This window comes from Felis catus, chromosome A1, assembly GCF_018350175.1.
Source record: "Felis catus isolate Fca126 chromosome A1, F.catus_Fca126_mat1.0, whole genome shotgun sequence".
Classification (NCBI taxonomy): Eukaryota; Metazoa; Chordata; class Mammalia; order Carnivora; family Felidae; genus Felis; species Felis catus.
In genome coordinates, this window is record NC_058368.1 from 90,177,291 (window position 1) to 90,204,623 (window position 27,333).

The 27,333-nt window shown below is 44.5% G+C and overlaps 1 protein-coding gene across 3 annotated transcripts in view; it reads left to right on the forward strand.

The window, feature by feature from the left end:
- Positions 1 to 17,875: 17,875 nt before the first annotated feature.
- RNF130 (ring finger protein 130) overlaps positions 17,876 to 27,333 on the forward strand; it is a 139,135-nt gene continuing 129,677 nt past the window's right edge. The window contains exon 1 of one of the 3 annotated variants that reach the window (XM_023254015.2): positions 17,876 to 18,507. In XM_023254015.2, coding sequence (XP_023109783.2) covers positions 18,057 to 18,507 — 451 coding nt within the window. In that variant the 5' untranslated portion in view covers positions 17,876 to 18,056. The remainder of the gene's footprint in view (positions 18,508 to 27,333) is intronic. The other 2 variants (XM_023254016.2, XM_023254012.2) reach the window with 2 other exon arrangements.

The following is a 27,333-nucleotide window of genomic DNA, read 5'->3' on the forward strand; positions in this document are numbered from 1 at the left end:
TGTTTTTTTGTTCTTGAATTATATGAGTTCCTCATATATTTTGGATATTAATCCCTTATTAGATGTATGTTTTGCAAATATCTTCTTCCATTCCATAGGATGTGTTCATTTGTTGATTGTTTCTTTTGCTGTGCAGAAGCTTTTAGTTTGATGTAGTCCTACTTACTTATTTTTGCTTTTGTTGCTTGTACTTTTGGTGTCGTATCAAAAATATTGCTTCAAAGACCAATGTCAAGAAGCTTTTTCCCTATGTATTCTCCTAGGATATACATAGTTTCGGGTCTTGTATCTGGGTCTTTAATCCATTTCAAGTTAATTTTTATAAATTGTACAAGGGTCCAATTTCATTCTTTTGCATATGAATAATCAGTTTGCCCAACATTTATGGAAGAGTTTATCCTTCCCCATTGAATATTCTTGGTTACCTTATCAAATATTAGTTGACCATATGTGAGGGAATTTGTTTTTGGATTCTTGATTCTGTTCCACTGATTTACATGTCTGCTTTTATGCCACTACTGTGTTGTTTTGATCACTATAGCTTTGTAATATAGTTTGAAATCAGGAAGTATGATGCCTCCAGTTTTGTTCTTTCTCAGAATTGCTTTGGCTATTCAGGGTCTTTTGGGTTCCACACAAATTTTAGGACTGTTTTCCTGTTTCTGTGAAAAATGCCATTGGAATTTTGATAGGGTTTACATTGAATCTATAGATGGCTTTGGGTAGTATGGACATTTTAACAATGTTAGCTCTTAGTACAGACATTTTAACAATGTCAGCTCTTCCAGTCCATTAACACAGCATTCAAGATTTACTCCCTGTCTTTAGTTTTCCATCAGCTTGATTATGATGTGTTTGAGCAGAGAGGGTTTTTTTAATGTTTATTTATTTTTGAGAAAGAGAGAGAGACAGAATGTGAGTGGGGAAGAGGCAGAAAGAAGGGACACAGAATCTGAGGTAGGCTCCAGGCTCTGAGCTGTCAGCAGAAAGTCCAACACGGGGGTCTAACTATGAGATCATAATCTGGGCTGAAGTTGGACGCTTAACTGACTGAGCCACCTAGGCGTCCCTGAGCGTAGTTTTCTTTGAGTTTATCCTACTGCTATTTGCCGTAAATGTTGTCTTTCATCAAATTTGGGAAATTTTCAGCCAAATTTTCTTTAATTTTTTTTCTGTATGAATCACTTTCTCCTCTCTTTCTGAGACTTCAATAGCATGAATCATGAACCTTTTGCTATTGTCCCATGATCCTTGAGGATTCTTTTTTTTCTTCACGTTCTGTTTCTGTATATTTTTCAAATTGAATCATTTCTTGATGGTTTACCATGAAGTCCACTATTTCCTATGTCATATCCATTTTGGCACATATCCCATTCAGTGAATTTTTTTATTTCTTATTTTTTTAAATTTACATCCAAATTAGTTAGCATATAGTGAAACAACTATTTCAGGAGTAGATTCCTTAATGCCCCTTACCCATTTAGCCCATCCCCCCCCCCTCCCACAACCCCTCCAGCAACTCTCAGTTTGTTCTCCATATTTATGAGTCTCTTCTGTTTTGTCCTCTTCCCTGTTTTTATATTATTTTTGTTTCCCTTCCCTTACATTCATCTGTTTTGTCTCTACCATTCAGTGAATTTTTAACTCAGATACTGTAATTTTTTGGTTCTGAAATTCCCATTTGTCTGTTTCCATTTCTCTGTTGAGAATATCCATCTTTCCAATTTTTTCTTCCAAATATGTTTACCTTTCCCTCCTGGAGCATAGTTCTAATAGCTGCTTCAACATATGGGTTATCAGGAGGTTGGCATCTTTTGTGGGTTGTCTTTTTACTTGAGAATTGGTCACATTTTCCTTGTTATTGGTACTTGAACTAATTTTGGGTTGTATTCTGGATGTTTTGAATACCATATTGTGAGATTCCAGGTACTATTAAAATCCTTTGGAGGATGAATTTTGTTGTGTTGGTTTTAGCAGTCAAGCAATCCTGGTTAGGTTCAGACCACACGTTCTGTCTTCTCTTCTGTCATTGGTAGATCCAATGTCATCTTAGTTTTCAAAGGTTTTGCTTGGTGGGGATGTAAAATGGTACAATGCTCTGGAAAATAGCTTAACAGTTTTTTATAAAAGTAAATATGCACTAACCATATGACCCAGCCATTGCACTCTTGGGCATTTATCTCAGAGAAATGAAAACAATGTTCACACAAAAACTTTTACATGAATGTTCATAGCAGATTTACTTATTTACTTACTTATATATGTATGTATGCATGTATGTATTTACTTTTTAAGTTTATTTATCTATTCATTTATTTATTGAGAGTGAGAGAGACAAGAGCATGAGCAGGGGAGGGACAGAGAGAGAGAGGGAGACAGCAAATCCCAAGCAGGCTCCACACTGTTATCCCAGAGCCCAACAAGAGGCTTGATCCCACGAACCATGAGATTATGACCTGAGCCAAAATCAAGAGCCAGAAGCTTAACCAACTGATGCACCCAGGCACCCCCATAGCAACTTAATTTATAATAGCCCAAACTGGAAACAATTCAAATTCCTTTCCTAGGGTAAATTATTAAAATGAACTCTGGTGCAACCATACAATAGAATATTACTCAATGAGGAATAAGCTATTGATACGTGTCACAACTTGGATGGATCTCATAGGAATTACACTTAGTGGAAAAAGCCAATCTTGGAAGGCTATATATTGTATGATTCAATTTATATGGCATTCTTGAAATGACAGAACTACAGAAAAGGGAACAGTGTTCGTTGTTGCCAGAGGATACAAATATGAAGGGACAGCAGGAGAGGGTCTATTTGCAGAGATGGAGCCATTCTGTGTCTTCATTGTGCTGTTGATTCCACAAATCTATATATAAGATAAAATTGCATAGAACTACACACACACACACACACACACACACACACACACAAGTGCATGTAAAAACTGGTGAAATCTGCATAAGGCCTATGTTGTGCCAATGTCAGTTTCCTGGTTTTGATATTACACTACAATTATTTACGATGTCATCATTGGGGGAGCTGGGTGAAGGGTACAGTCCTATGAATCTGTAATTATTTCAAAATAAAAGCTTTTAAAAAAAACTTAGCCATGCTGCTTTGGATCTGTTCTGCGCAGCTTGGAGGTGAGCCTGGGGATTTGTGTTGGCTTACCCACAGAATTAGGAATTCCTCCTCCGACTCTCTTCTCTCTGGGATTCACCCCACCTTCTCTGGCTCGCATGGGCTTCCTCTTAGATCTGTAGGTGTTCGTGCTGCTGGTACCAGAGTGTAGGTCTGCAGCTGGGGCTGTCCTCAGGACAGGGGCAGGAGAGAAAAAAAAAGATTAAATAAAGTGAGCTCAAGAATTTCTCCCCCTCCCCCATGCTTCATCTTGCAAAGACCCCAGTCCCAGTCCTCTGGCTAGAGAGTTGGTTTCTCTGCACATTCTACCCTGGAGTTGACCTCCATTCAAAACTGGGGGACCAGAGAGAAAAAGAGAAACTGGGAATCTCACCCTCACGATGGGTCATTCTTCAAGTTTTGACTCTTCTCTTCAACCTTCCTGCCACTGTTAGCATGTCAGAGTTATGTATTTACTTTGTCTTGAGTTTTTAGTTGTAATCAGTGGGATAGATAGACTGTAGTGGTCTTCATCTTAACCAGCATCAGAACCCAGAAATACAACTTTCAACATTTCCAAGTGCCATGTGAGAGCAATATTAATCCCTTCATTTTAAAGATAAAGAAGTTGAGGCTTAAGGAGGTATAGCCACCTGCCCTGGAGAGGTGCCTGGGGGCTCAGTCAGTTAAGCATCTGATTCTTGACTTTAGCTCAGGTCATGATCTTATGGTTTGTGGGATAGAGCCCCATGTCTGGCTCTGTACTGTCAGCGTGGAGCCTGCTTGGGATTCTCTCTCTCTCTCTCTCTGTCTCTCTCTCTGTCTCTCTCTCTCTCTCAAAATAAATAAATAAACATTTTTAAAAATTACCTTATGGAATAGGCATATGGAATGGAGTTTGCAGGACAGGGCAAAAAGGAAGCAGGAAGTGGAAGGACAGAGTCGTAGGGAAAGAGAGGACAAAAGGGAAGAGAAACAGAAGAAGAGGCAGAGAAGGAGAGAGTAGGGAAGTCGAGGTGGTCTCTTGCACATGGGTCAGAGCAGCATCAAACAGCAGCAGCTCTGTACTGAGAGTACCTACACACAACTCACCCCCCTTTACATGTATCCCTTTCCTCCATGAAGTTAGTGCAAGCAAAGCTCCAGCCTAAGCAATGATGTAATCCTAGCTCCCTTTCCGTCAGGGCTCAGACTTAACCCAATGAGCCTTGGCATTTCCTTGTTGACCTTATTTGTCCAGGGGTAACTGGGCAGGTCACCACAATTGGCTGAAGATGAGGATTTTTATTCTACAGTTGAGGGAACGCATTCTGTCTCCCCACCCAACAGGAACAAGGAAATATGTTGTTCCAGTTACTGCTGGCATCCTTCAGCAGCTGTGAGAGATGACAGCCTGGGGATAAAGCCCACACAGGATAGCCTGCCTGGCACCTCCTTTTCCTCCAGATTTCCTTCTCAAGTGAGCCAGTTTAAGTGAAGGCTTTTGTTACTTGCAGCCCAAAGCATCCTAAGTGACCCCTCTCAGGCTGAGCTTCTCTTGGATGTGTTCCAGGAGCCACTGTCCCTAGGTTGGTGCCAGAGAACTACCTAACAAGAGCAAGCCTACCTCTGGTCATAGGTAAGGATCCCAAGTGTATCAGTTATTGTCCCTGCCCAGATCTATGTCCTGTAAGCTTGTAAGTGCATCCTTGGATAACCCCTCTGGTGTGTGTGTGTGTGTGTGTGTGTGTGTGTGTGTGTGTGTGTTTCACACCAATAACCAATTCTTCAACTCTCTAGACACCAACTCTGACATCAACTGGGTGTCCTATAATCCAATCCAATTCTGACACTAACTACCTGGAGTTAGCATCAGGCTCCACAGGTCACAGGCTCCACAGGCTCAGTCACACAAGACTGTCCCCACTTCAGATGCCAGAGTCTAAAGTATCAGGTTCCCAGCTCACCTGTGCTTCAGGTCGACTTAGCTACAAAGTCAGGCATTCCCACAACATCCCTCTTTAAGGCTTAATATTTTGCTAGAATGATTCATAGGACTGGGAAAATACTTCACTTATTATTACCAGTTTGTTATAAAGGATACATCCAGGAATGGCCAAATGGGAAAGAAATGCATAGAACAAGATATGGGGAAGTTGTGGAACTTCCATGCCCTCTCCAGGTGCACTACCCCTTCTAACACATCGAAGTGCTCACCCACCTGGGAGCTCTCAAAATTCTGTTGCTTAGGAATTTAATGGAGTTCCAGCACATAAGCATGACTGATAAAATCATTTGGCTATTGGTGATTAAGTCAGTCTCCTCCTTGGAGGTTTGGAGGCTGGGGCCAAAAGTTCTAACCCTCTAATCATGCCTTGGTCTTTCTGGCAACCAGCCCCCATTCTGAAGCTGTCTAGCCACCAACCCCCCAACCCCACCCCAGCCATCTCACCTCCTTAGCATCCAAAAGACACTCTACCACTCTGCAGATGCCAATGGTTTTAGGAGCTGTGTGCCGGGAACCAGGGACAAAGACCAAATACTTTTTGTTTTATTATGCCACATCTTCATTCTCAGTTCACAAGGTTGGATCAAGTAGACTCCCTCTGCCTCCAGGGGTGAGCATGTGGTAAGGTCTGGCCAGTCAGAGCATTTTATCCACTTGGTCACAGTGGTTGGCTTAGTGCTGAACTCATGACATGAGGCAAATGAATGGGACTCAGAATACGGATTGGAAAGTCCACTGATAAAGAAAAGGACTTTCTTACTGTGCCCTTTTGGGACTCTGAAAGAATAGAACGTAACCCCCCACCCCAGATCCTGGGGATTATCTTGCATCCATATGGGGAGAGCCCACCTGAGAACGAACCAAGGCAACAGAGAACAAGGTCAAGAGGGGGTCAGAGGAATTCCAACTCTGATTATCACTTGACCTCCTAGATTCACTTGTGCTTAAGGTTAGACTAAACCCTGGACTTTTCATAAGTGACCAAATACAAACTTCTCTTCCACGTTGAGTTGGATTTCTGATAATTGCCACTAACATGGTCCCAATTAGTATATACTGCCCAGTGACTACAGGGCCACCAACCTGCTGCAGGGCCCTCCTCAACTTCCCTTTTCACTCACCCCAAATCCCAAACTCCTTCATCCTTAGAGTTGCATCCCCTCAGTCAGGAGGAGCTCCCTTCTCTAGGCAAGGCTTAATTTAGGAATCTTTTAAAATGAACTGTATGGGGGATGTTTCAGGATGCCAAGACACACAGTACCCAGGAATAAAGTTTTTCTGTGCCCCCTCTTTTCTCTCTCTCTCTCTCCCTCTCTCTATACCAGTTAGGGCTGCATTCAGATGCAAATAATGGGAAATCTTTCACACAGTGGTTTAAACAAAGAAGTGCAGAAGAATGCAGAGGGTACACACCCATGCTCCTACACCCTTGCTTCTCCAACCACCCTTGGTGTGTGGCTTCAATGCTTATGACCCTGTGTGGGCAGGAGGAAGGGGAAGATGTGGCAACAGCAGACCCTCCATCCCAGCACCCTAGACAGAAAGTCATCCTAGGTGGAATGTGACTTGAGGGTGGAGATATTTGATTATTTGCTTAGGTATTCCAAGTACTTAGAACTGCTGCTCAATAAACATACTGAATGAATGAATGAGTGAGTGGATGGATGAGTGGATGGGTGGATGGATGGATGGATGGATGGATGGATAGGTGGGTGGGTGGGTGGGTGAGTGTGCGGATGGACGGGTGGACGGGTGGATGGATGGATGGATGTGTGGATGGATGGATGGATGGATGGATGGATAGGTGGATGGTGGGTGGATGGGTGAGTGGATGGATGCTCGTATGGGAAAATTGAGTTTTTATCTCCTTATAGCCCCTACCATGGGATCAGGCAAAGGAGAAGGCTCTGGAATGGTCACCAAGTGATCCCTCACATCATCTGCCCCCATTCCCCACCCTGGCACACAGTATCCTGGCATTCATCGTGGGCCTTCATCCCCCACAGGTGAGATCTCTTGTAAGATTTTTTTTTTCATATATCTGGGCAGGTCTGGCTGCCTCCACCCCAATTTTTTTAGGGGATTCTTACCCACCACAATGTATATGCTTCACTGGGGAGATGTGTTCCCCACTTTTTGTAACTTCTCCTGGGGCAAAAATGAGACCCAACCGTGACTCCAGTGGGGGTAATGGGCTGGCCTCCTCTGCTCTCAGTAAGAACAAGCTGGCACAATTTTTGAACAAGAAATATTGCCATCATTCATATCCCATTATGCTGTAATAATGTGAGATTTCTCTTTAGCAACAGTGCACACAGTCAATATATCCATTTATATCCATTCCTCCCCCCCCCACCAAGGGATGGGGATAGAATCATTAAATGTACAGAGGGTATCAGGCCTGTAAAGGAGAATTTGACTGAGGGTCACCAGGAGCCATCACCCCCAATTCTACTAGCCTGACACCCCATGATACCCCAGTCTCCCTACCCTTGGCTCTACCTGCCACAATCCTACTACCTCAAATAAGCTCCTCAGTGGTCTCCTGATGGATCACCAGAGAAAGCTCTTTTATAATTGCAAAAAGAACAACACATTTTTGAAACTAGGGGACAAAAAAAGCGGAAGGTAAAAACAGTCACCCATAATCCTCCCAAATAAACCAAACTCTTTTCATTTTGCTAGTTCCCTGCTTGGCCTTGTTCACATATGTGGACTTGTTTTACAGAGTGACAGCCAGAGATTTATTTTCTATTCTGCGTCTGCACTCAGCAGTACATCATAAGTGTTCCTCACACTGCTCCAGTTTGTTTGATGTATTAATAGCTTCATAATCATCCTCAAATTTGTTGTACCATAATTTGCTTAACAAATAAATGAGTTTATTTCCAACTCTGTAGCTAATGCTGCAATAAACATCCTTGTGCACATAGCTCATTTTATTTTATTTTCCTTGTTTGGAATGTTGGGTTTGTAAAAATTTTTTAAGTTTATTTATTTGGGGGGGGGGGCAGGAGGGGTACACAGAGAGAAGGAGAGAGAGAATCCCAAGCAAGCTCCACACTGTCAGCACAGAGCCTGATGCAGGGCTTGAACTCATGAACCGTGAGATCATGACCTGAGCCAAAACCAAGAGGTGCATGCTTAACCAACTGAGCCACCCAGGTACCCCTAGAATGTTGGTTTAAAAGAGCATGAAGGCTGGTGTCAGCTTTGGGCTGGCAGTTTGTATTGCCTTCTCCACTTGAATCCCTAGTCTTCTGACCATAGAAAAACTGCCAAGCCTCTGCTGTCAGTCTCTAGGCTGGCCACAAATGAACTGGAAGCAGCATGGTCCCCTTGCTGGATGACATGTCTGAACAGAGAGATTTGGAATCTCACCTCTATTTGTGAAAGAAACAAGCAGGGTTCACCTGGCAGGTGGGGGGATCAGGCAGCCTGTCAGTTTCCCTGCAACAGATAGGGCCACCTCTGCCTCTTGTGCTCACCAGGCTATGTCAGCTGTTGGGTGCTATCCTCCTCCCTGGATGTTCCCAGGGCAGGCAGACAGTCAAGGTGCCCTGTGTTTCTAGCATCAACATATGGGCACCTGACTCAAACTAGACAGGTCAGATGCTTTCTTCCCGGAGGAAAGCCACACTGATTCAGCCTAACAGCCAAGCCCTGATGAAGACACTCCTCAGTTCCAGCTGCCCAGATCCCCAGAACCTTCTGGGTGCTATTCTTTCTGAGCCCAGCCCTGTCACCTTGTCTTCACCCTGCAGGGAAGACTCACCTTCCGGAAGAGTCTCTTTCTGTACTCGTCTCTCCTGCCTATGAGCAGAGAGCCCTCCCAGACACACCCAGGCCCCCTGGCAGAGGGGTCTGGAGACCCAAGGGACTACTGCTCCAGGCCAGCCTGAGGGTCAGACACGTGGTCCTGCCTGCCCAGGCCATCTCAGCCCAGACGGCGTCTCCTCTCTCGGCTTCTGGCTCAGTAATTCATCACTCTGACCAAACAAAAACTGACAAAGGACGAAGTGATGCCTTCGATCCTGCTAAAAGGCAGCCACCCCAGCAGCCTGTGCCCACTCAGCACTGGCCCCAAGTACCACCCGAATTCCTGGACAGAGACTTTGGCTTCCCAGGCTGGCTAGGTACCAGGAAGTTGAGACGTCGTCTGAATCCTGAGCCTGGTGCCAACAGGCAGGAGGGAAATGAGTGAGGGGCCTGAGGCCAGGGGGGCTGGGTTTCCATCCCAGCACCACCCCTCACTCCTCATTAGCTGGAACAAGTTCACTGGGCAAAGAGTTCACTTCTCTGAATTTCACTTTCCTCACCTGCAAAATGGGTGCAATAGTCCCTATTCCTGGGGGTCCTCAGGGAGAATTAAATGCCAGCTTCTGGACCATGACCAAACCTGAGCTGGTTTGTCTCTCATTGTGCCTCTCTCGATGGGGATTTTCACAGTACCGCCTTGGTGGACCCCAGGCTCACTCTCACCTAGGTGGCCCCAGGCTGGGCCAGAACCACAGGCCTGCGCTCCCCATGCCCCTGCCACTACTTCCCTAAGGCCACACCACCAGGAAAAGGGGGGAGGACGTCTGTTTCCTTCCTCTAGTGGACCTAGAGTGGAGAGCAGCCTGGCCCCAGTATATTTTCAAGGTTCCCAGTATATTAAAAATGAGGAAAGTTGCAGTAATTTGGATGTAATTTAAATGCCACACACAAAAAATCATGATACAATACTTGTTATTGACAAGATAATTGCAGTACTCAATACATTTTCCGGTAGATCACTAGCGGTGCAGTGTGTGTGGGACACACACTCAAAGTCGCCAGACAGCCATCTACTTCTTGTAATCTTCTGAAGCTGGGGCTGTACCCTCAAAGTCTGAGTTTCTAGAAAAAAAAAAAAAACATAACCAAACACAATGCAGAACAACCTTCACCGGATCCCATTAAAAACAAAAACAAAAACAAAAACAAAAATGGGGAGTGCCTGGGTGGCTCAGTAGGTTATGTGTCCAACTCTTGATTTCGGCTCAGGTCATGACCTCATGGTTCGTGAGATTGAGCCCCGCATTGGGCTCTGTGCTGACAGCTCAGAGCCTGCTTGGGATTCTCTCCACCCTTCCCCTGCCTCTCTCCCTCTCAAAATAAATAAATAAACTTTAAAAAATTTTAAAAACAATTTTAAGTAGGGACCAGGGGACATTTTTAGATGTTTGGGAATATTTGAATAGGGTAGGATATGGGATTGTTTCACAGAATTACTCTCTATTGACTTTTTCGTCATGATACAGGAGAACAGCCCAAAGGGTCATCAAATGGTTCCCCCCCAAAAATCCTTAAAATTAACGCAATAGACAAGTAAAGGATTCATGACCAAGTGTTAACCACGATTCAACTCAAGTGGTGGGGTGCAAGTGCTCATTGTGCCATTCCTTCAACTTTTTCTTTTTTATTTTAATTTTTTCAATGTTTTTTTAATTTTATTTTTGAAAGTCAGAGTGCAAACCAGGGAGGGGCAGAGAGAGAGGAAGACACAGAATCCAAAGCAGGCTCCAGGCTCTGAGCTGCCAACACAGAGCCTGACATGGGGCTCGAACCCACAAACCGGAAGATCATGACCTCAGCCAAAGTTGGACGCTTAACCAACTGAGCCACCCAGGCGCCCCCAACTTTTTCTTATACTCAGTTTTCTGTTAAGAAAGATGAAAAGTTTGAACTGCCAATTCAATGTTTTGTACATTTTTCTACATAAGATGCTGTTATGCTGTGTCCCTGCTGGCAGTGGGTCACCTGGTGCCTGAGTTTGCAAGATGCTGGCCAGCCTGGGCATCCACGCATTCAGGACGGCTGGCTCTGGATGATGCCTGGCTGGGGTGGGGAGTGCACGGCAGTCTTCACCCAGGCCACAGGTTCCTGTGCTTCCACTAACAATAACAGGGAAAGGGGGGAGGGATGGTGGTAGCTACCGCTTCCAGGACCCCACCACCCAATTTGCATGTCAGAGCTAATGAGGGAGAGGTCACTAGGTCCACTTCACAGAGGAAAACTTACCCCAGAGGGGACAGGGGCTTGGAGCAGTCACACACTTAACATGTGTCCAAGCAGGGACTTGAGCCAGGAGCACTCTGGTAAACCACTCTCCGAAAAATAAGAAAAAGAGAGGGAAAGACAGAGACAGAGAGAGAGACAGAGAGAGGGAAAGGGAGGAAGGGAGGAAGGGAGGAAGGGAGAAAGCCTGGAGTCATAGTGTGCCAATTTCTGTGGTGTAAATATTACCTTCCATCGTGGCCAGTTTCAAGGGATCGATAGTTTAACAAGAGGTTTGCAAAATCCCTGAATACTTAACAGTCAGCAGCACTGATGTCAATCCAGTCCTGGGTGTCTGTCTCAGAAGCCCCTACTATTTTCTTTGTCAAGATCTGCTATACATTGGGGTGCCTGGGTGGCTCAGTCACTTAAGCGCTGACTTCAGCTCAGGTCATGATCTCATGGTTTGTGAGTTCGAGCCCTGCACTGGGGTCTGTGTTGACAGCTCAGAGTCTCAAGCCTGCTTCTGATCCTGGGTCTCCCTGTCTCTCTGCCCCTCCCCCACTCATGCTCTGTCTCTCTCTCTCTCAAAAAAAATTAACATTTAAAATAAAATTTAAAAATATTTGCTATACATTGGTTATCTGCACACCACTTCTACAATTCTGCCACCTCTGTGTTCCACCTATTATTAAATATTTTTCTCTAAGACACTACACTTTGAAAAAACATTTTTTAATGTTTATTTATTTTTGAGTGAGAGACAGAGAGGCAGAGTGCAAGCTGCGGGGAAGCAGAGAGAGAGAGGGAGACACTGAATGCGAAGCAGGCTCCAGGCTCTGAGCTGTCAGCACAGAGCCCGATGTGAGGCTTGAGCCCGTGAACCGTGAGACCATGGCCCAAGCCAAAGCTGGACACTCAACTGACTGAGCCACCCAGGCACCCCAAGACGCATCACTTTTCAATGGCAGTTGACATTACTATCATTGAAAAGCAAAATCACTTGCTAAAACAAATACGATAATATTAAAGCAAACATTTAATTATTAGAATAAAAATGTTTTTTGCACTTCCTGAAATACCCTTTCCATGTGCTGGCCCTGGTGACCCAGAGGCTGCACTCTGGGGACCTGGGGACTGTCCTTCCACCATCTTCCTTCACAGCCATTGCCATGGCATGCCACTGGGTCCTTCAAAAGGAGGAGACAGCAAATCTGATATGAATGTGAAAATGCCCAGCCAGTGTTCAAACATGTCTCTTATACAGTCCAGATGTCCCCAGCAGGGCTCTTCCCCTGTAGCATTTCTTTGGACTTCAGGATCACAGTGTGTTCCTTGTGGATACTAGAGGATACTAGAGGATACACTGTGTATCCTCTAGGTTAGCCTGTCCCATGGGGTTGGACTGGGTTTCCACAATTTCATCTGTGGCCATAGTTTGGCAGGAGAGAGGGGACAGGATGTTGATAATCAGCAGCAGTGGCAGGGACAGCCAATATGGACCAAGACCTTCAGGGGACAGAGCCCCAGAAGGGAAACAAAAAGAGAGGCTCATTCAGGGCTGAAGGGAGAACCAAAGCTAACTCCGTGCCCACCCTATGATGCAGTCATTCCACTCCAGAGTATATACTCTCAGAGAGGCGTGCACCTGTCCACCAAAAGATACACACAGTCTTCAAAACAGCTCTGCTCAGAATAGCCCCAGATGGAAATCAATAGAAATCCCCATCAACAGGAAAACGGACAAATCAATTGCAGAATACTATACAGCAAAGACAGAGAGGCACCTCCTACTACTACATGCAAAAGAAGAAAGAATCTCACAAACATAATGTTAAGAAAAAGAAACCAGACAACAAAGAGTATGCATTGTGTAATCACACATTGTAATCTATTTCAATAAAGTCCAAAAACAGGCAAGCTACCCTATGGTACCAGAAATCAGAATAGTGGGGTGCTAATGACTGAGAAGCCCAGAAAAGCTTCAGCGGTGCTGGTAATGTCCTCCACCTTGATCTTGATGGTGGTTACAATGGCATTTTCACTTACTAAATATCCGTTGAGCTGTATATACAGATTTTTTTTTTTTGCAAACTTTGGGGCACCTGGGTAGCTCAGTTGGTTGAGCATCTGATTTAGGCTTAGGTCATAATATTGCAGTTCGTGAGTTTGAGCCCCGCATGAGGCTTGCTGCTATCAGTGCAGAGCCCACTTTGGATCCTCTGTCCCCCTCTCTCTCTCCCCTCTCCCGCTCATTCTCTCTATCTCTCTCTCTTAAAATAAATAAAAAGTTAAAAAAGAGATTTTTTGCACTTTAGTAGAGGTATGTTATATTTCAATATAATATTTAATAAATAAGTGTAAGAAAAAGGCATAAAATACCAATATAGTGCTAGATGAAGAGAATGAGAAATAGAATGGCATCTATAACCAGCATTGTTGAATGATTAAGAAGCACAGGTACACCAAACAATACCACACATTTGGGGAGAACACAAGAGATCTACATTAAGCGCATTCATATGGTTACCTGTGGGGAGGCAAGGGGAGTGAGGGGTAGTGATAAAGGAAACCATAAGTAATAAGTTAAGATCAGGGCCTTACTAGGACCAGAGGGGATCCTGTGCCATTAGAGAAAGAAAAGGAAGAGAGGGGCACCTGGGTGGCTTAGTCTGCTAAGTATCTGACTTCAATTCAGGTCATGATCTCACAGTTTGTGAGTTTGAGCCCTGCGTTGGGCTCTGTGCTGATATCTCAGAGCCTGGAGCCTGCTTCGGATTCTGCGTCTCTCTCTCGCGCTCTGCTCTTCCCCTGCTTGTTTTCTGTCTCTCAAAATTAAAAAAACAAACAAACAAACATTTTTTTAATTAAAAAAGAAAGAAAGAAAGAAAGAAAGAAAGAAAGAAAGAAAGAAAGAAAGAAAGAAAGAAAGAAAGAAAGAAAGAAAAGGAAGAGGAAGAAGAGATGGGGGAGGAGGAAGAAGAGAAATTTTGGACAATCCGTTGAGGTTTCCAACACTGCCCCAGGGAACCCAGCTTGGGCTCTGATCCCTGGAGCTGCCCCCCCACCCCTGCTTTACCCCCCATGCTATGTAGTACGTTTTATACACAGGCTACCCCTGTTTATGGCCCTGGGAAGGTAGACATTGCTCCCAGGGGAGCCAGATACATTTCTAAAGGACTGAAGCTCTTCCTTCCCAGCACCTGGAGATGGAAGGCTGGGAACTGGGCCCGCTGGAACTCTGAGGAGAAGGGGAATTTGAGATGGGGCTTACGGGTGACCTGGGATTTCTTGGGAGATGGGAGCAGAGGGAGGGGAGAGTCATGTGTGGAGCCAGAGAAAGGGCCCCACAGAGGAGGGAGGCCTATGGGTATCTCCCTTCTAGACCCCTGTGGGCCTCAGTCAGACCTCAACACACACTCCTCATGAGATCTGCCATAGCCAAATACCACCTGTGCTTTTATTTACTTAATGCTTTTCATCCACTCACTTTTTTTTCACTTAAATGTTTTATTTATTTACTTATTTATTTTTACCTGAATGTTTTAAAAGGTAGTTTTGTCCCAAGTGTTGACATGGATGTGGAGAAACGCGAGCCCTTGTGTATTGTTGGGGAGACTGTAGATGGTGTAGCCACTACGGAAAAATGGTATGGCAGTTACTCAAAAAATTAAACATAGAACCTGTTATATGATCCAGCAATCCCACTTCTGGGTATTTATGCAAAAGAGTTGAAATCAGGATCTTGAAGAGATATTTACACACCCGTGTTCATAGCAGCATTATTTGCAGTAGCCAAAAGGTGGAAGCAAGCCAAGTGTCCATCAGTGCTTGGATAAACAAAATGTGATGTATACATACAATGGAACATTATTCATCCTTAAAGATGAAAGAAATTCTAACACATGCTACAACATGGATGAACCTGGAGGACACTATGCTGAGTAATAATCCAGTCACGAAAGGTCAAATACCAACAAAACAAAACAAAACACCCTAAGGGTCAAATACTGTGTGACTCCATGTATGTGGGTCTATAAATGTCTGTATGTATATGCCCGGAGTAGTGAAATTTTATAGAAACAGAAAATAGAATTGTGGTTCCAATGGGCTGGGGGAGGGGGCAGTGTAAAGTTACTATGTAATGGGGACAGAAATTCAGTTTTACAAGATGAAAAGAGTCTAGAAGATGGATGGTGGTGATCCTTGCACAACAATGTGAATGTACCAAATGCTGCTGAACTGAACACTTACAAATGGTTTAAGATGATTTTGGGTTTTTTTTGTTTGTTTGTTTTTCATATTTTTTTACTGCAATTTTTAAAAGGTAGCTTTGTACCACAACTATACATGGAAAGACCCTTTTCCTAAAGGAAACTGTCCATAAAATTAAAAACAATTACACTCCCAAATGAAGGTGGTGTTACCAATGCCCTAGATGTCCATACCTGCTGAGGCTATGCACAGAGACCACCTCATCCCACTCTATTTTAAAGGGCGATTGGAAAGTGCCAGAGAAGTGTTGTAAGTTCTCTAGAAGCAACTCTCTACTTGACAAATTCAAAGTATGGGTACCACATGCTTTAAAAGACCCTTTTAGGGGAGCCTGGGTGGCTCAGTCGGTTAAACGTCTGACTTCAGCTTGGGTCATGATCTCACAGTTTGTGAGTTCGAGCCCTGCATCGGGCTCTGTGCAGACAGCTTGGAGTCTGGAGCCTGCTTCAGATTCTGTGTCTCCCTCTCTCTCTGCCCCTCCCCTGCTCACACTGTCTCTCTTTCTCCCCCAAATAAATAAATATTGACCAAAAAAATTTAAAGAGAAAGAAAGAAAGAAAGAAAGAAAGAAAGAAAGAAAGAAAGAAAGAAAGAAAGAAAGAAAGAAAGAAAGAAAGAAAGAAAGTCCCTTGTAAGGACAAGGGGGTAGAGTGAATGAGCCTGGCAAGCAGAGGCAGGCCAGGGCATGCCAAGTAAGAGCAGAGCCCAGAGACCCCCAGCAGGCCTGGGGCTATCTGGGCAGGGAACTCCCTGTCTCAGGTGCCTGAACATGAGTACCTTGGTCCCAAGAACTCTTTGCTCTGTGAGAAGGGAGTCCAGCTGCTGGAGGGCCAAGGTAGATACCTCTTCAAGCACTAGGCCCAGGGAGGAGGCCTGGTTATTTTGGTCTAGGGGCTGTACATCCTGGAGGCAAGTAAATAAAGCCAGCCTCAATATGGCCAGGACAGACTAGACAGATGATTGCAGTGAGGAAGGAAGGGAAGATTTAGAGGGAGAAATTGTGAAGGACATTGCTAAGAGTCACCCAAGGACATCTGATATTTCAGCCAACACTGCATCCACACCCTTTGCCTGGAAACAGTGCCTCAGTTTTCCTTTGGGAAGTGGCCTCTTTCTGGGATACTCAGTACATTTGGTTGGGCAAGGCTGACTCCACCCCTTCCCACTATAGGACGCAGGGAATCCAGGCAGGGCCAGTCAGAAGATGCTATCCTACTATTAAGTATTGATCCAAAGGATACAAACACACAGATTCAATGGGACATATGCACCCCAATGTTTATAGCAGCATTATCAACAATAGACAAATGATGAAGAGAGCCCAAATGTCCACCAACGGATGAATAGATAAAGAAAATGCGGTACACACACACACACACACACACACACACACACACACGTAATGGAATATTACTCAGCCATCAAAAACAATGAAATCTTGCCATTTGCAACAACGTGGATGGAACTAGCAAAAATAAGTCAATCAGAGAAAAACAAATACCATATGATTTCACTCATATGTGGAATTTAAGAAACACAACAGATGAGCATGGGGAAAAGAGGGAAACAAACCACAAGAGACTCTTAATGATAGAGAACAAATTGAGGGTTGACAGAGGAGGTGGGTGGGGGATGGGCTAGATGCGCTATGGGTATTGAGGGCACCTGAACACTGGGTATTGTATGTAAGCGATCAATCACTGAAGTCTACTCCTGAAACCAATATTGCACTGTATGTTAACGAAAATTTAAATTAGAAAAAAAAAGATGTTATCCTTCCTCCTCATCAGGGAGCAATAATGAGTACACTGCCTAACATTCTATAAGCTACTGGATTCAGCCACACCTGACTCAAGACCCATCCCACTCTTTCATTTATGCTTTAGAAGGGTACACAGCTGACAAGATGTGTGTGTGTTGTGGGCTGGGCAGGTCTCACTACAATCTCCTCTTTATCCAGAGAATCTGGAGGTTTCATCTCCTGTAGACAGTCTTCTAAACCCCACAGGTGTTCTTACAGTTCTTACAGTGTTGCGGCCCCCCGCGTCCCATTACAGAGGCACATCCCCTCCCCTGCGTTCCTTGGTGTCAATTATATGTGACTGGTAGTTGACCAGCTGAAATCTGAACTCTTCACAGACATTTAACCTTTAAAATTAATTGTAAAGTTTTAACTGTTTTTCTTTTTGCATTTTCGTCGCAAACTTTTCCACAGGCCTTTATAAAGCTCCCAGGCTCCGCACCCTGTGCCCATCACGCCGGGACTAACGGACATGGCTGTGTAAGCTCCGGCCCTCGTGCAGGCGGGCGGGAGCGAGCAGGGCATCGCACGCAAGCGCGCGGGGGCGGGGCTGAGCCCCAGGCCTGCGCGTTGCCGCTCGGCCCTCCGGGAGGGGGCTGGGCAGAGCGGCGGCGAGCGCGCCGGAGGCGGCAGCCGGGCTAGCGGGACTTTGTGTTTCACAGACCCTGCTTCAGGCGCATCCTCTTGGAGCCGCCTCCCAAACCGCACCGCTGCCAAGCGAGGCGCCCCCGAGTCGGCGGGACCAGACCCGTGGGATGGAGTGGGCCCGTCCCCACGGCCCTCAGGGGGCCCCGAGGAGACCACCGCGAGCTGCCTGACCCGCCGTCCTCGCCCAGGGGCCCATGGGCGCGTCCCCGCGGGCGGGCCGCAGACGTGAGGGCGGCGAGCGGCGGGGCCGCGGCGCCGAGGAGGACCGTGCTCGTGCCCGGCCCCGCGCAGGCCGCGCGCGCGCGCTCCCGCCGCAGCGCCGGCCGCGCCCGCCCCGCCTCTCCGCGCCGGCCCTGGAGCCCGGTCCGCGAGCGGCGGCGGCGGCGGCCGGAGGGACGATGAGCGGCGCGGCGCGGGCGGGCCCGGCCCGGCTCGCCGCGCTCGCTCTGCTGACCTGCAGCCTGTGGCCGGCGCGGGCGGACAACGCGAGCCAGGAGTACTACACGGCGCTCATCAACGTGACGGTGCAGGAGCCCGGCCGCGGCGCCCCGCTCACGTTCCGCATCGACCGCGGGCGCTACGGGCTCGACTCGCCCAAGGCCGAGGTCCGCGGCCAGGTGCTGGCACCGCTGCCCATCCACGGAGGTGAGTGCCGGGGCGCGGAGAGAAGGAGCCGGCGCGGGGGCGGGCGGCGGCCCCCGGGAGCCGGGGCGCGGGGGCGGCGGGCTCAGCGCCCCCACCCACCCGGGCCGGACTCGCAGCTCCGCTCCGCTCGGCCGGCGGCCCCGGGGTCCAGGTTTCCGTCGTGTGCAGCCCGGCCTGCCCACGGGTGGGAATGAGGCTCCAGACGCTTTTGGGGGGGGGGGGGTGGGGGGTTCCTCTTCTCTTAGGAAGACTTAGAAAACGTTCCTTTTCGTTTAGGTAGCTTGTTTACAGGAGGGCATGGGTCTGCGAGTTTGCAGGGACAGTTCAGACAAAGGAGGTGGTGGAAGAGCGCAAAACTAATTCATGGTGGAGGAGGTCTTAACCTGCATTTCGGAATCGGCAGGTTTGTTCCCGAAATCCCAGACTTAACGCTGAATTAGATCTCGAAGGATGAAGGCCCTTTTCTAACGTAAAAACGTGCCGTTTTTCTTAAGTGGCAAGTGGGAGGAGGTTGGTAGAGGAAAATGGGCATCTTCCCTGTTGCTTTTGGCTCCTGTTCTGCCCCAGTAGTTTTTACTGTAATTTGACGCCTGAAAATCTCACATTATGAAGAATCTGATACCAATTGGAACTAGTAGCCAAGTTTTCAGGGCATGGGTGCTGACCGAAGGGGAAATAGATAAAATTTTCAAGAATTGTCTTTGAAGCCATTTGGCGTATGCTCATGCTTTCCTATAAACACTGGCTCCGTTTAGTTATTTGTATAAAAACGTACATTTGTATAAATTACTGGTCATGTTTTAAAGGAACCTTTTTTTCCTTTTGATATTTTTTGGGGGGTTTTGTTTTTTGTTTTTTTGCCCACTGCGAACTTTTTGGAAAATGTCTGCTATCTTCTCCACCCCCGCACTCATCCTGAGAATGCTGAGAGTGGATTTTTTTTTTAAGCTGCTATTCATGTTAAGATGACCTAAACAAGGCAGTCTAAATAAGGTAATGATGTTTGTTTTTATACTCTAAAATATTAAAACATCATGCCTCTTCTGAGATCTGTGTGTGCTAAAGTGCTAAGCTGTCTGTGTACTGAGGAAAAAGAATCACGTGGGTCTTTCACTCTAGTTTGCCCCCAATTTAGAAGTGCCTTGTAAAAGTTCATTTTTACACCAACGGTCAGGTGCTTAAAGTGCATTCTCATCTCCACTTTGTTAAAAATGGCAGTTAGGGTCCCAGCTTGCTGGCAGAAACAACTTTGGTCTTTGGTTCATTTAGTAAATATTTGTGTGCCTGTTCTGTGCCAGTCACTGTAGTTGGATCACATAATGTTGCCAAACTATGACACTAACAATGGTAGCCTATTTTCTGGTGCGGAGAACCGTGAGGGTCACGTGGAAGGGGAGGAAGAGGAAGAGAGAGAGGCAAGCTGTTCTGGAGCAAGAGTTGGCCCCGTGCAGGGTTTTGAAATACTTGGTTTGTCTTTAGGGCTTGGTTCCCTCGGGCACCCCAAATCCACGATATTCACTTTAGATTCTTGCCTCCAAAGGGTCTCATGTTGTAAAACTACTTGTTGCTTGCTTGTCATCCACAAACAAAAGCCCGGTCTTTGAGAACTCTTGTTGTAGGTGTTTGAACAGAAGAGTATTGGGAACTAACATGCAACTGATGTGTAGAGGAAGGTTAGTCCTGTTTCCTTATCCCTGGGGAGGTAGCATCACTGTACAAGTAAAGGTTCTGAGTTGTGCTGTGCATATGCTATGTGACACCAGGAGAGCATTGCGTAACCCTGGGAAAGTAAATTGGCCACATAACCTCAGTGTCCTCCACAAAATGGAATGATGACATATTTACCTCGTAAGATTGTTGACAGGTATGAATGGTCCCTGCATTCTTAAAACGAGACTTGTCAACCTGAATGAATGTCTAAATTGGTGAGGTTTTAGACACCCCTCAGTGTGAACACGTCAGGGCAGCGTGTGAATGCTGAGTCTGGGGTCGGTTCCCTTCAGTGTCTGTCTTCTCTTCCTATTCTCCATTCTCTAGGAGCTCATTTTCTATTTGCACAACATGAGATTGCTGCATGTTTTCTCATGGTGTGAGTGGTGAGGTCCTACAGGTGGTTTGAGTCTGACTTCCTACTGAGGGGTCTGCACACAGAGGTGCTTTCAGTTCAGCAAATACTAATTGAAATCCTGTGTACCACTGGAGAGGTGGTGGGGCAACAGCAGTGAACAAAACAGATGAAAATTCCTCTTCTTCCTGAAGTGCTAGTTAGGGCCTTTATACATCCGTATACCTGTAAATCATGAAATCCAGGACATTTTCCTACTTTTGCAGCAGGAACTTGGGAATGTATCTTAAAAACAACAATGGTGGTATAAGTCTGTTACGATTACTTGCGTTACATCCATTATACCTCAGTTAAAAAAAAAGTGGCTATTCTTGATTTAGTGAATTTCAAAATTTTATATTTTAATAAAAAATATTACAGTTCTTATGACCTTTTATGCTCTTATAATTTTGAATTGAAGAGAATCTTAGAGTGTTTATTGAGGACTTCCTGTGTGTTGACAGTAAACAAAGTAATGTTCAAATTACAAAGCAAAAAATGTTACGAGATGGGAATTCCTGGCAGAAGTAGCTGGGCCCAATAGATGTGAATTTTTTTTTCTTTATCTTTTTTTTTTTTTTTTTTTTTTTGAGCAGGCTCTACACCCAGTGTGGGGCTTGAACTCACAACCCTGGGATCAAGAGTTGCATAATCTACCAACTAAGCCAAGCAGGCACCCCTAGATGTGAAATTAACAAAGGTGCATTTTTGAGGATAAGTGTTTGGTAGTAATGAATATAAAGACAAAATAATTTCACATTTTCCTAGAGCTTAACATGATGACTCATTTTAAATCTCTGACTTGGTTTGTGAAATATTAGAAACCTTTCTTATTTTGTAGTGCTACTATCAATGAGACATGTATGAATAACTGAATGAAATTTATTTATTCTACACCTTTAAAGGGCAAATAGACAGCTTTTCTTTAGATTCTTTGGTGTTTTAAAAGTACATTTTTAGAAAGTGTTAAACTTTATAAAACAAGTGTTGTACTTTGAAAACGTATTCTTTGTCACTAAATAGGATGCAGATTGAATAGAATGGAGATTCATTTGTTTGGTGTTAACAGATTTCATATGTTTACTGATAATTCATTTTTAGGAATGGGCCTTTGAAGGAACATATCTTGTATTTGCAGATTACAGTTGCTTACTCAAAGGGTGAGCTTAGAACTAGAAACAAATGTAAACTAGCTAGTACCTACTGGGGAGCAGACATTGTAAATGTGCTCTGTGTTTGTGCACACTAACTTTTTGTCTGAGCCTGGAGTGGGGGTTGGGCAGGAGAAGGACCAGTGTTGATGATGTCATTGTATATGCAGATGTGCTGGTGGGAAGAATCTGGTATCAGCCACTTTTTGCTTTGCATAGAAATTTTGAGGATTGGATGTTATAGCCTTAACAGTTTTACCAAATGATCAACTTTTGTGGGGAAGGGGGAAAGGGGGCATCTTGCTGACCGTATGGATACAAAAAAAAAAAAAAAAAGCAAAACTTAGGTTTTTAGGTTTAAGAAAGTGGTTCTTTTGGATGAATCCATTAAACCTGAGCATGGTTTTTTAAATTCTGATAAAGAGTAAAGGATATTGATGTGGAAAAAAGACCTTGGATGAAAGCCATCATGTAATGTTAGAATTCATAATGGCAAAGGCAAGGACTACTAGATATAGAGATTTCAAAATATTCAGAGAAATAGTAGGTATGATTCTGGGAACAGGGACTCTGAAAGGAAAGAGAATTCAAAAGGAGCTGGAGGTTCTAAAAACCAGATCTTAACATAAATAACTAAGCAAGCAGATAAAGGAGATATATACAATATATTTATATTGAATTTTACAATTGAGAAAATGGTTTCACACACTGTATTTTTCCTTCACTTTTGGATGATCCATTGGCATATAAATATTTGAATATTTAAAAAAAAAACATTTGACCTTCCCACCAAATACTCTTCTGCTACCATCCCATCCTCTATTTCTCTTAATGGCAAAGCTTCCCATAAGGGTTGTGTTCATATTTGTTGCCTTCAGTTTTTCCTTCTGCTGTTCTTCACATTGTGAAGATCTTTGATTGCTGTGCCAGTGATTTTGGTAAAGACATGGCATATTTAAATGATCTCTTTGACCTGCTGAATCCCTAGGATCTCAGTGTGTGGAATGGTGGGTTGAGACTAAGAAAAAAAGTGAATAGGAATAAATACATAGCCCCGAATTGAGGTGTAAAAAAAAACCCACCTGCATTAAAAGGAGTTGAAGGGAGATAAAGCTTAGCTGCCTGTTGCAGGACAGACCCTCTCTAGTCGTCTTGAATTTGGGTGTCTGGTTCCTGGGCAGCACTGGTCCTGCTTCATGAGGCCAGGTACACCTCTCGTTTATGTTTCTGAATGTGAGTTTTAAAAGATGGACAAACCGGGGCGCCTGGGTGGCTTGGTCGGTTAAGTGTCCGACTTCGGCTCGGGTCATGATCTCGCAGTCCGTGAGTTCGAGCCCTGTGTCGGGCTCTGTGCTGACAGCTCAGAGCCTGGAGCCTGTTTCGGATTCTGTGTCTCCCTCTCTCTCTGCTCCTCCCCGTTCATGCTCTGTCTCTCTCTGTCTCAAAAATAAATAAACGTTAAAAAAAAAAAAAGATGGACAAACCACAGAGCACTGTTTGAACGTTATAAAAGAAAAATCCTTCATTTGAAGGAAGGTTAGATTAAATGACTTCTAAGTTTCCTCCACCTTGATTGAAGTGTGACTATAAAGTGGTAGGACAAATCTTATTTTTTTATTTTTAGAGAATGTGCATGAGCAGGGGAGGGGCAGAGGCAGAGAAAGAGAGAAAAACTGAGACTATCCCGAGCTGGCTCCATGCTCTCAGCACAGAGCCCGATGCAGGGCTCCCTCCATCCCACAATCCTGGGATCTTGACCTGAGCCGAAATCAAGTCAGACACTCAACTGACAGAGTCGTCCAGGCACCCAAGGACAGATCTTTTTGAACAAACCTGCCAGAATATACCTATTAAAGAGAGTGGTCGTCTTTTCAAACCAGTCACATCACCGTATGTTTATCCGTTGTGTGTACATATATGCACACACATATTGTGCAGCAGTGAAAACAAATTGAAATACTTAGCATTTATTTTGTAAGATTTATTTTGTAAGATCTTTTTGATTGATCAATTTTAAAAAGATGTGCAGTGTATCACATCTTTGTCTTTTCTAGATAGACTTGAATTTTGACCACAATTGAAAGTTCTTTTGAGGCCATTCTTTTTTATGTGCTTGTGAACTCTCTCTTTAGATATTTTTCAAGAGAGAAGTCTAGTAGCGTTTTAGGCCATCTGTGGGATGAATGGGTAGTCCCCAGAGCAGATTCTTTTGAGTATTTAAGTATATGGTAGTCTTGACTTACTTGCAAAATGAAACTGTTTTTCAGGACCATCAACATTTGCTTGTTTTATCATCCTTATATTATGCACTAGACATTATTTTCTATGAATTGTTGCAAATGCAGCTTCGTTTACTGTTGGAAGCAGTTTTAAGTAAAACAAAGGGAGCTCTTCAAATGCAAAGCAGCATAAGTAAAAAAAAAAAAAAGTAGTAAGTACCTACTCTGTGCTTGAGTTGTACAAGTGCTATAGTTTGTGCAGAAGGCGCTGTATGCACTGCCCGCCTAGGAGGGCCTTGTCTGGATGGCACAAACAGAACATACCATTGTAGAAGATGGTGCAGGTTGTTTTGGTGGATGTTGTTCTAAAGCAGGGGTCTGCAGACTACACCCAGGGGGCCAGCCACCTGTTACTTTACACAGTTATGGAATACAGCTGTAACCGTTTGTTCACATGTCTTTGGCTGCTTTTGAACTGAGTGGTTGTGACAGAGGAGTCTATGTGGCCTGCAAGCCTAGGCTACTTACTCTCTGGCGCTTTAAGAAAATGTTTGACGATCTTTGTGCTAAAAGTTCATTTCTACCTTAGTTTTTCCCCGTTGAAAACTGTGTTATGGATTTATGGCTGAGAGTTTGATTTCTACATTGCCACAAACTGTGAGCTCCTGGCAGTTAGGGACAATGTCTTCCTTGTTTCAGTCCAGCACCTAGGACTGTGCCTGGCACTAGCAAGCCACTGGAATCTGTGATTGCATTCAGTCTAGCGGTGTTGGGTCTGGTAGTGAAACTGATGGCAGGCTTTGTAGGAAGGTGTTGGGGGCAGGGGTGGGAGTGGGGGGGGGGTGTTGATGGACAGAGTATACTGTAGGGCCTCTGTTAGTGTGCTGTGTCGTGAATTGCATGAAGACCAGAAAAGTGGAAAATGACTTGGACTTGTAGTCTAGAAGAGTTTCATTGAAAATGTGGAAATTCGAAGTCAAGCTTGGTTAGTTCTGTTTCTAGCCATAATTGAGTAAAAGGGACCAGTTCACTTCCCCACCTTAAATGACTAGAAAACATGACAAAGTTATGAAACAGCAGTTTTAGAAATAGGTCAACAAAGAGTACAGGACAGTGATCCCTGAGAGAAAGGAAATAAACAGTGGAGCTGTATGACTGCCCCAGCTTACTTACAGCCTGGAGAGTTGCCATGTTGCAGTGCAAGGAAGGGGAATCCAGAGGGAACCTGGTGTTGCCGAATCAGAGTTCAGAGCTCTAGGAGGCCAAGGCAGTTTGAACGGACTTGAATATGCAAGGAGGTAAAATAGAGAGAGGAGGGAGTCGCGCAGGGAATGAACTCTGGAGAGCCGTGAGGGGTCCCCACGGGTCTTTGGCCAGAGTACTGATCTGCACATTTTATGAAGAACTGTCAGAAATTAGCAGGGGGAATTCTTGGAGTTCCCACAGGGCTTGGAATAGTTCATACTCTTACTGATCAGTGTAGGGAGACTGCCTAATGTACACGAGGCCAAATCAGCCCTAAATAAAAGCCTGTTCTGGACTCCACTTAACAAAGCTTAGGAGCGAACTTGAAAAGGATCAGACTGATTCCAAGTAACTGGTCCAGAACAAAGCTCGACAATATTGAAAGGGATGCAGTGACATCTGGATCCCAAAAACATAAAATCTAAGACCAACATCCAGTCAGAAATTACTGGGCATGCTAAGAAACAGGAAACTATGACCCATAACCAGGCAAAAATAGGCAGTAGCAACAGGCCCAGAAATGGAACAAGTGCTAGAGTTGCAGATAAGGGTGTTAAAACAGCTATTGTAGAGATAGCTTGTTTAAGGAGGTAAAAGAAAATAACATGCTGAGGAGGGAAATGGATATAGAAAAGACCCACATCAGATGTCTAGCCATGAACTCAGACTTGAGAAAGTGTAGGATTTCTGTTGATGAAGGAAAGAAGAACACACTGAGAGAGTGTTTCCTGCTTTGGTGCTCTTGGTTTACCCCAGGCAGTGAGGTACTTAACACATATTGTTTCACGTATTGTGGGCCAAGAAGGGTGCCAAGTACTGTACTATACATGGACTGTCATTTAATAACAGCCCTAAGTGGTACCGTGTCCTCATTTTGTGAATGTGAATTTAGGCTTCTCCAGTCTCTCACTTAGTGTCTTTTTTCGAGAGCCCTCTATACGATTGGAAATTATATATCTGGTTTGTTTGTTTATGAGGGCGGGGATGCTGTTGCTGTGTCTACTCGTGTGTACACAGTGCTTGGCGTGGCACCTGGAACATAGTAGGGTGGCACTGGTTATTAGCGTTGGGTGAATGAAAGCAGGAGAGGTAACCTACCAGCTGTATAGCCATTGGGATTCAGCAGAGCTGGGATGTGTTGGAGGTCTGTCTGACTGCAGCATCCATACTTTAACCACTTTTTTGTACTGCTTCCCGAGTGGGTTTAATAAATTATGATACATCCACTCAGTGGAAAGTTACACAGCCATTAAAGGGGATTGTGAAAGCAAGGTATATCCTACAAAAATAAACATATAGTGATTGAACTGTGACTGTGTTAAATTTGTTTACAGTGGATTAAGACTCAGAGTAATGTGCAAAAATAAAAATGATTGTGTTCTATTGATTGGATCATTGGGGGACATTTTTCGTTTTCTCTCTCTCTCTTTTTTTTTTTTTTTTTTTTGAAATGGTTAATTTTCAGTACACAACCTTCATAAGGGAAAAGTCATACTTCCCGAAGGGAACAAGTAAGTGTGTACAGGTTGGGTGTTTGTTTATTCCCAAAACTTAAAAAAAAAAAAAAAAAATGGAGTGAATTCCAAGCCATGGTCAGAGCAGGAAACTGGACGATACTAGACATAAAATTTAAAGGACATGTTTTTCCCTAGTAAGAGAAGAGGAACTCCAAGACCAGGGACAGTTGGTCCAATTGTGAAACAACTAAAATGTGACACAGTTGTGAGCAGTTAGCAGATCCTAGAAAGGGAAGTGGAATCCAAACACAGGCCGTTCTGTAACATTTTTATAATGACGATATTAGTGCTTTAGTGGTTTTGTTGGTTTTCAGTGTTTAAGATCAATCTGTAGTTAAAGTGTGGAAGGCCCTATTGGTTGCAGAAGAAAGAGAAAGCAAACATTTCGACCTAAGCATCTGTAACTATAAATAGATGACAAAGGTAGAGAAATGGAAGAGCGAAAAGACATGTCAGGAGCTGGTAAGGGCCGGTGACTTCATCTCACTGGGTGAGCATTCAGGAGGTCGGCTGTAGTTGCAGACACTGGGAAGGTTGAACCACAGAGGAAAATAATGAAACAATGAAATCAGGGAAGAGGGAAAATGGAG